General features: G+C 43.5%; 1 protein-coding gene across 3 annotated transcripts in view; it reads left to right on the forward strand.

Moving 5' to 3' along the window:
• The window catches only part of LOC138492580 (ras-related protein Rab-36-like), a 176,853-nt gene extending 167,115 nt beyond the window's left edge, over window positions 1-9,738 (forward strand). For 2 of the 3 annotated variants that reach the window (XM_069619851.1, XM_069619853.1), the window contains 2 exons: window positions 1,510-1,629; window positions 9,311-9,738. In XM_069619851.1, the coding sequence (XP_069475952.1) occupies window positions 1,510-1,628 (119 nt within the window). In that variant the 3' untranslated portion in view covers window position 1,629; window positions 9,311-9,738. The remainder of the gene's footprint in view (window positions 1-1,509; window positions 1,630-9,310) is intronic. The other variant, XM_069619852.1, reaches the window with a different exon arrangement.
• The last annotated feature ends 324 nt before the right edge of the window (window positions 9,739-10,062 follow it).

Consider the following 10,062-nt stretch of genomic DNA (forward strand, 5'->3'; position numbering starts at 1 on the left):
AATTTGCAAATGCTTGAGGTTTGCAGTAATACCTGCGGACACGTGTTAGACCTAGCCCATAGCTTCCATTGTTCAGCAATACTGAATTTATACTCATTCCTCACTCCCTTGACAGAACAGACCAAAAGAATTCTGGTAAGTGGAGAACCTCGTTTATGCATTTTAAATTAATAGTGTCCCCCACTCAGGATGTTCTGGGGGCAAGGTCTGGGATAATACGGTCAGATCATTTTTGCCTATTTTGTGGTGATAATATACAATTAGAATCTTTGCGTCATTCGTGCTTAGAATGTTCTTGTTTTTTTTAGATCTAAGATCTGTCAATTTAGAAAAATGTGTATAGCTTTTACAATGAATTAACACTGAGGAATTTTGGAAGCATATCCTAATGGATAATCAAGTATTCCTTACTTCATCAAGCCTTAGATTGATTCAATGCATCTTACTGCACAATTAATGGACTGTAATGAATTTACATTGTGTACGGCTGATTTATACTTAAAGGGTTTAGAGATTTACTGATGATTGTCATGTGTTGAAAATATAATGGTATTGATGTACTCTCATATGTTGGATATAGTTTGTTGACTACATTGATATTGTGTAAGGCTCCTATTTAACCATGACACAAATAAAACAAATAATAGGAAAATAACAAATGTATATTCATGCCCCAATCCCTTGCCAGAACAGAATAAAAGAAGGCTGGTATAAACCCCTGTGCTTTAGTACCACTTTTCTGAACTTTTATTGATAATGTTTGAGTTACAGTCCTTGTACATTTAGCCCCGTGCCATCTGTTTGTCGACTCCACCGTGATTTCGCAAATCCCTGTCCTCTTTGTTTAGGACTCTTTGCCATTATATGCCCCAGACATTCTCAAGACATAGCAGTAAAACAAACCAGATCCACATAAACAAGAGAGCTACATGTTAACCAAACTTGCTAACCCTAAACCCAGGAGGCCCCTTCCAGGTGTATTGCCTTTCAGGGTCCTACAAAAGCCATCCATCCTAAACACTGAATCCTGTTCTTTGCATCTCAGTAAAACAGTTGTGGTGAAACTATGCTTTAGTGCGCTTTAGTAACCATAAAACCTACAAAGACTAGCACAGTCTGTTGAATTGTACAAAACTGTGGTTTATTTAATAACATAACCTAACAAGGTGCTTCTAGAAATACACTAAATTACAATATTGTCAAAGGGATAAAAAAGAAACTGCAAGTCATGTTGCCTTAAAAAGACGTTTCAACGAAATGTAGTTTTCAAGGTGGAAACCCAAAACCGGGATTAAGACTACCCTACCAACCACATACTAGGGGTGGTCCTCTAATTTTGTCAGAAGCAATGTCTGCATTGCAAAGTCAAAGCTACAGTCCCATTGGTTGCTACACCATGGCGTCTTTGTTGGGAACGTAGTATTATTACGATGTGAGTGGGTATAATCATTTCCCTGGTATCCCACATTGACCGTGCTGGATAACAGGTATCTCACTTGCTTTCTCTAGGGGAGAACGTGAACGAGTTTTTCTTCCGAGTTGCTGCGCTCTCCTTCGAGGTGTCCGTGTTAAGTGAGCTGGAGAAGAATGGTGGTCGCCTTCCAGAGAGCGGGACAAGAAACCCCTAAAGTAGGTTCAGCTTTGTGTGGAATGCTCAGTGGAATTCAACGTGGGGAGGGACTTTATAGATATAGCAGGGAAGTCACCCAGAGCAGGCAAGAGGGAAATGAGCTGACCAGAAGCAGAAGCTACCTTCAAACAGTGAGACATAATACATGTGGGGAGGTGCAAGTTGCTGCTGTGTTACTCCCTGCAATATCACAAAGGCTGTAGATGTATTGTTGTTCCTAACGCTATGAAACGAGAGCCAGATTTCCTACTAGAAGACTGGGCCGGGCAGTGCAAGACCTTTAGGAGCCCCTCACAGGGATAATGAGTTCTTGGATGCAAGAAATAAGCAGGGGAGAGATACTGAAAAGGAAACTGGAAGTAGGCAAGATACACCAATTGCCACCAGCCTGTCAGTTCCTGCTGCTACATGCCAGGGAAAAAGAGATAGTGATTCCGAAAGGCAGCGGATAACAGAGTGATTGCTGCAGGGGTCTCTAACCTTTGGGTCTCCAGATGTTTTGGACTACATCTCTCATCAGCCCTATCCAGCATAGTGAAACATACATGATCATGGGAGTTGTAGTTCAAAATCTCTGCAGAGTTCCAGGTTGCAGGCCCGATGCTTGAGGGATATCCAGTTACAATCACTTTCTAGAAATTTCCCCATACCTTAATTTCCCCACCCTAAGGTTTTCTTCATTTCCCCATACTAAAATGTCCGCACAAGTATTTCGATAGTATAGTCATATCATCCACCAAGCACTTGTACTCCCATTATGCTATAACTGGAGTCAGATTGGAAAATTAAACTGGTCCTAGAATACTTGAATGCATGATGATGGTCGCCACCATAAAACACGCGTACCCAATATGACGACTCAAGCATAGTTAATGAATGCACTTCTACTCATTGTTTATTTAACATATTTAGGCTACATGGGCTTTGGTGCATCAACAATATACAAAAGCAATACAAATATAAAGCAAGTTAAAATCAAATTTGGTAACAAAATATAAAAAAGAGCTTGTGAAACCTTAAACAAACAATATGAAAAGAAGGTAATATTCAAGTTGTTGTAGAGCAACATTGGTCTTTGATACATCCCACTAATTCCTCAATGAGACCATGGTGAATGAACAAAAACCCATTAAAGAGAGGGTTTTGACAATTCCAGGAGGGCAGGAGTATCAGAGATAAAAATTATTCACATTTTAAACTTCTTGAGAATTTATGGGAAAATCCAGGATTGTTGTGAAATTTGAATTTGTCCTTCTCCGTTCCTTATAGTTCCTCAAGGTTTCTCCACCCAAGCTTCCTAAGTAAGCACGTCTGGGTTCACTTACACATGGGAGAGGCTTGAAGGTGGGCCAATGCAGGGTATGTGCCAGATGGCTGTGTGGGGTTGGAGGAAGAGCTCCTTCACTGCTGGTCAGAGAGGTGAGCCAGAGAAGGAGGTAGAGAAAGAGCAGGAGCTAGAGCAGAAGAAAGGAGACTGCTGAGGGAGCAGGAGACAGGAGGCTGAAGGAGATATCAGGAATGCAGGGGTAAGATGGAGACATGAGAATTCAGGGGAGGGCAAGACAGACCATGGAGGTGGTCAATTAAGAGCCCTAGAGCACTGGGAAAAGAAAGAACTGGGGGCCAGGGAGAGAAAGGCCCAACGTCTTGGAAAGAGAATGACTGAGAGCTCTGGGAGCAGAAAGATTCAGGAACATGGGAGGAGAACGACCCAGAGGACTGAGAGTAGATATACCCTAAAGAGAGAAATAGAATGACATGAAGGAGGTGAAGGAGGAGGTGATAGAGAGCAGTGGGGAGAAGGTGTAGAATGTTGCTAAGGAGGAAGGAGACTTTAAATTGGCTGAGAGGAGCAAAAACATTAGTGAGGAGGGGAAGGTAGTGAACCCTAATACACCAACGGTACACCTAGCAGAGGTGGAGGATCAAGCCTGTGGTGAGATATCCAGGAGCAACAGAAGAAGCTCAGAATGAAGAGAGAGACAGAGAGGAAGGTCCAGGGCAAGATCCTAGAGGTTTACATTTGGGTGGAGACAGTGAGGGCAGGAGAGGGACTGAAGTGGGTGGCTAGAGAACTAGGACCCTGAAGGAGCGGGAGGTGGTGGAAGGCCTAGTGAGAACCCTGTCAAGATCTTGGGGCAGTCTCCAGTCACCTTGTGGTTCCAGGCCTTAGTTGAAGGCCAGCACCACTGCAACAATACCTACTGAGCTCTCCAACAGGATCTCATCCAGAGCTGAAAACCCGTCTGAGGCATCCCCTCCTGAAAGCTGGTTGAAGGGTGTGGGAATCCCTTAACCCAAGATTAAGAACGTAGGGGGAAACCAAGAGAAGAAGAGAGACTGAGGGTGTTGGAATCCTCTGACCCAAGATTAGAAGATTCCGGGAAGAAGGGTGTGGGGGCCCCATGAACCTGAAATTTAGATCACAGGTGGAGACCTCAAGATGAACAGAAAATGGTGCAGAACAGTTTAAACGAGAGACTTTAAGCAAACTGACCATTGTGTTATGTTCCCAGGAGTGATACAGCCCACCTTACTTTGGTCTTGAAGAGCTTTTTGTTTCAAAACTTAACTTTGCAGAGAGACACATTTTTTGGTAAATTGATCCGAAGTACTACCCACCTCATGGAGAATAACCAGTCTGACAACCTTAGTTTAGTCCAGATCCTACTAATTTATTATGTTGTCCCAATATGTACACAGTCCTTAATAGATCCGTTGTTAAACATATCCTTTTTCCTGGCCTTATATGTGTGGATCAATGTCAACCACATGATACATCTTAAAGTCCTGTGACCATTCTATTCCATGGCTCAATATATTATTCATCCAATGCAGGATCTTAGATCAAAGCTCCTCCCAGGGTTAATTTCTTGTTGGTTTGAGGACGTTGGTCAGAATTATGTTTCTCAGTTTCTTATTAGGGCATATATTTTCTTATCTTTTATGGGAGACATAGACACTTTTGAATATTCTAAACTGCCCTTTCCTGGGCCAGGCAGATTAATGGCAGCCTTTGGGTTCAGCCCCTTCCTCTCTTAAGGCGCTTTTGATGGGCTACCCAACATATGCTGCTCAAATGGCCGTTGATCACTTTTTCTATGCTGTATGTTAGCCATATTTAATTTACTGCAGCGGGATCTGATTTGTCCCAGTGATGGCTTTGCTATTAATTGCTGGGGTCACAGGCTCATTGAACTCACGTTCCTTTCCACGCTTCTGGTTTTGCCTTGGAAGTGCAACTTGTAATGGACTTTATCATGAAAGTATTTCTTGCTTACTTGCCATGTATAACTCTCCTCTGAGTCTTGAAATTGCATTTGTTTGTTTTTATGCTAAAGTGGGTAGCTCAGCTTGTGTTAAAAACCTAAGGTCGGCTAAGAAGGGGCCTACACATAAACCATTACTTGTTAGCACCCTGGTAGGGGGAGCCAGCTAATCAGATGGCTAGGAACGCAGGATTCAACTGCCGGTACAAGTCTGCATTCCATGTCACCTGATGGCCGGCTCCCCCGCCGCTATCTTCCCCCGCCATAGTCCCTTTTTTTCCAGCCCCCACCATCCTACTTACCTTATTTCAGCAGTGGTTGTCTCCATGGCATCCGCTCCTTCCCCTTGTTCCCGCAGGCCACCATGTAATGGAAAGCAGGGCTCCGTACGGAGCCCCGCTTCCCTTTCCATGGCGGCCATTCCCTCAGAATGATAACTTGGGCTGCCGGGTTGTTATCCCTCGTTCCAGCCACTGGAACAGGGGATTAACACCATATTGGTGGCTGTAAAGGGAGAGCAACGATCGAAGGAAAACATGATCTTACGGAAGAACTCCCTGTAGTGCCTGTGTCCCTCCATGTGTCTTGCTTCTGTCTAAGGCCGTTGTTTTGCTCCTGCCGCCATTTTCTTGAGGACGGGCACTCTACTATCAACTTCCTACTTTGATCCAATATGACCGGAAACCTCACTTCGCTCCTCTGAAAGATTTCACTTAAATAGGCTGGTAAGCGGTCCAGGGGTTCCTTTCCATTTGGCTTACCTAGACCTTTACTAGCTCTTCCATCTGTATCTGGCAGATTTTTCCCTCCCCTACTCTAAAACCAACATACCCTTAATTTCTCGGTACTAAAATGCCAACACTAGTATTTCAACACTTTGTTCATCAGGCAATTGTACTCCCACGATGATAGAATTGGAGTCATAATGAAGCGTTAGAGCCTGCCCCAGAGGGCTCTATTGTGGGGTCCATGACCGCCTCCCAAGTTAGTTATCTTGCGCCTAATACAAGGAGCTCCAACAAAGGCGAAGGTTATCTGATGCACAATAGAGGTCGATGGAAAGGGCTCTAATGCAATTAGAGCCTGTGCCAGGGGCCGGTGGGACGACCCCCCCACCACCTTTTGGCATCCTGTGACACAGCTTGTCCATGTCTCTATGACCAATGCTTAGTGTGTACACATCACAAAGAAGGACCTTGAAGTGCAGCTTCTACGGGCAGTAAGAGCCTCCATTCAATGCTTGTTGATTGGCTAGAGAGCTGGAAACAGTCGGGAGAATAGAGGAGAAGCATAGAAGGCAGGCTTCCATTGGTGGTTAGAGGTGGCGTGAGCCTGGATTCCACACTTTCTGACTGTCTGGAGAGGTCAAACCACGCTCGAGTAGAAATTGAAACCAGTCCTAGAGCATTTGCAGAAAGCTTGATGGAGACTTCCACCACAACACACGTGTCCTCAATACGCTAAACCGGCAGGCACATTATTTGGGGGTCGCCAGGGGTCGCATCTGTGGTCTCCCTTGCTAACCCTAAAAAAATTATGTAAAAATAAAAAATAATGTAAGCTCCTGTGCTGTAGCCAGCGCCATGTTGGTCTTTGTTTCTGGAGTTGCTGGCTTTCTTGTTCAGGCCTCTTAATAAAAACAGGGGCTTCCACAAGTATAACACTTTGAGCAGTTTTTCTGGACTTATATACAATAATTGCTAGACTCATTAAAGGTTTATTTCAGGTACACTTCAGGCGGCGAGTCACTGATTTTGTCTGTTCTTAAACACTTCGACTCAGTCTTTCATCCTTCTGAGGTCGATAAATGAGTAACAACCCATATTTGTTCTACATAAAGTGCTTAAGCGTAAGTGCTATATAATAACACATCATTATCATTTGGCCTTGGACATCTACTTGCATTCACAGTAATTTGGTAATATGGGCCTACTATACACTCTGATATTAACGATACACATAGTGATCCATTATTGTATGAAATGTATATCACATTAAAGTGATATCGTAACCACATTTTTCATAGTGTACTTAGGAACATTGCTATCTGATGCCACGTCCTGTTTTGTCAGGGGGTGAAAGGTTGTGTTCCCTCGCTTCCTGTGATGTCACATGACATCAGAGGTCAATGGTCGTGTGATATCAACTTCTGCTACCACAGTCATTTTGGTGAAATGACGTCCCTGTAAGCCGGAGTCCAAATAGTTAACGCATCCAATCCTAAGCAGGAAGAACTTTAATGTGTATGATAAAATACAAATAATTTTAAAAGTGAAAACAAAAGTGTTTACTATGCCTAACAGTTAAAAATGTATTGAGTCGTGTATTTATCTCTGTAATGTAATTCCATCATATAGCACAGCCTGGATTTAAATATTGTAAAGATGACATTTTAGTTACTTTGTTTTTGCAGACATTTCAAGACATTTTGAAATACATTTGTAAGAATGGTCTTTTTTTATTTGGGGTTGATATTCAAACATGCTACCATTAATATGTATTTTTCAGCATGATTTGTGTTTCTAGTACCCCCTTTTAAAACTAAAGAAGAGGAGGTTTGTGGCAAGTTTTTCACATATTAGTCCATCAATTTTAGACCATCCGTTTTAGGTTCTGTTATTATTGAGTATTTACTGTCGACATTTAGGCTGGGGAAGTTAAAGTTGGGAAATGGAGGGTGGGGAAATAAATGAAGGCTTGAATCAGGCGTTCAGGCAGGTGTTGTCAGAAGTGGACTGGGGAGAAACTATTGTGGCACACGCCTAACTGGCACCCCTTACTGGCACACAGGCATACCCAGATAGCCCATCCAGTAGGTAGTTCATTTTCAGCAATCCAGAAAACATTTGTGATGTAAGAGAGCAGGTATCCACTGTGTCACAGGATGTCCAATGCCTTTACAATCCTCCAGGATTGGCCCATAGCCTTCCAGAATATCATTCCATCTCTGCAATAGTTTAGTAGAATATTATATGGAGAAATAGGAGCAATGAACAGTACTGGTGCTGGGCTTTAATACGTTTGTGCCACTTCTTAGCAAGGATGCAAGCAGTATATAGGCAAACTGTCTTTTTAAAGGTATTGCAGCAAAATCTCTCAGAATGTCTAGAGTTAATCTGTTTTAATACTAATTATTCAAGGGATGCAGTTCTAATCAAAGGTATTGTTGTCCAAGACCAAATATGGGTGTATTAGGCAATGTGTTTGGGGCAGTTGCTGAGGGAAACAATGTGAGGAGTAGGCGAGGAGCTTAGCATTGAAAACAGCGAAGGTCAGAAAGGATAAGTGTGTCTAGAGGCAGACAAAGTAGAGGGAGTAGGAGAGGTACATGGTGGAGTAAGAGAGATGGTTGGAGTAAAAGAGGTATAGGGAGGGGAGAGTGCAGAGGTAAGTAGTGTAGGAGAAGACGGAAAGAGGTATTGAGGACAAGCCGAGAGAAGTGTTAAATGAAAGAGAGAGAGAAAGAGAGACAGAGCGAGAGAACGGGGACATAAGAGCGTGTGAATCGAGTGTGCGGCATTGAGCTCAGAGAGTCGCGAGGTAGCATGGTGAAGTGAGACTTGCAGCAGACGTGTGAAGAGACATGGCAAGGTAAAGAAACGGGAGAAAGTGTGGGAAATATATGCAGTGTTCAGAGAATGGAAAATGGATGGAGAGGTGGTAGAGAAAACCATGAAGTGGAGGGGGTGCAGATTAGATGGCAGGTAGGAGAATGGAGAGGGAGTAGAGAAAACATTGAGTGGAGGGGATTAAAGGGTAGAGTAGAGGATGGGAGATAGAGTACAGAAAACAAGAAGTGGAGCAGTGCATTGTAGATGAGAGTATGGAGAATGAAGTGAGAGTGAGAAAACATGGAGTGGAGGGGAATACTGAGTGGATGAGAAGATGGAGTGGGAGTAGATAACTCCTAAGAGTGAAGGGGGGTCCTGGGTGGATGGGGATTGGAAAGGGAGAAGAAATCATGGATGGAAGGAAGTGCAGAGCAGATGGGAGGGTGAAGATTGTAGAGATAGTAGAGAAAAAGATGACGGGGAGCAGAGTAAATGAGAGGATGGAGACGGAATGAGTCTTGTAGAGAAGATAGAGTGGAGAGAGGTAAAAAGAACAAATGGTTGCAGAGAGAGGCAACAAATAAGGAGCCTGGAGAGTTATAGGGTGGGATGGAAAGAGGCGTGAATGTGGAGAGAATAGGAGGAAGATTGAGAGGCATGAGAAAGAAGATTGGGAAGGAGGACACCTATTGGTAAATGGAGTTGGGTGAAAGGTGAGGTGTGTGCGATGTGGAGAGCGTTGTTTGAAGAGTTATAGATGATGACATGTGTGCAGGAGGGGAAGGAAGTGAATGTAAAAAATGTGTTGTAAAAAATAAAGTGAAATTCATAAAAAAAGACTTATTGTCTTCTTCTTCTAGAGTTGAGAGAAAAGTCAAAGGAATGCAGAAACAATAATCCAGCCCGTAGTATGCATCCAGAGTGAGCAGGCAGGCCTTGGCAGTGCACCCTTCGCTGGATAATCTGAGCATGCTAATGAATGGTGAAAATGCTCGCAGAACATTCCAAAGCAGCTGTCGCTGAGATGACTTTCATCCTTGCTCGGATACTGTGTGCCAACCTCACCTCCTTCTTCCAAATGAAGACCTTGAGTATTCGGCTGACATCTCTAAATCCATTTGCCCCTTTGTTCTAACCCTTAGTGAACAGCACTAAGATCACCTCGAAATCTACTCTATCCTCAACTCTCTTCATGGTGGCTTAGGTCAAGGTCATGTCATGGCATTGGTCCTTGTCTGCTTATCAAATGATATTAGTAACATAATAAAACAAGTGCATTTGTAGAGCCCATCGTCACCCCAGGTGAGCTTCTGGATGCTTTAGACAGATAACAGATGTTTATTGTTACCCAGCACACTGGTACTCAACCTAGGAATTATGAGGGTTCAGGAACCTAACTGGATTCAAACCAGTGACCACGAGGCCAAACACAGATCCCTCTACAGGATGCATTCACTGGGCCACAGACCAGGCTACTCAGGCAGCAAACATCAAAGGGTTGAATGCACAGGTGCTCCTTGGCCTCTTGTATGTGTTTGATCATTTTGACCACCAAATCGCCTTTTAACATGCCTAGTACATAGCTGGTCCTCATGGTCCTGCACTGAACTGG

Source organism: Ambystoma mexicanum, chromosome 10, assembly GCF_040938575.1.
Source record: "Ambystoma mexicanum isolate Mex_15411 chromosome 10, UKY_AmexF1_1, whole genome shotgun sequence".
Taxonomy (NCBI): domain Eukaryota; kingdom Metazoa; phylum Chordata; class Amphibia; order Caudata; family Ambystomatidae; genus Ambystoma; species Ambystoma mexicanum.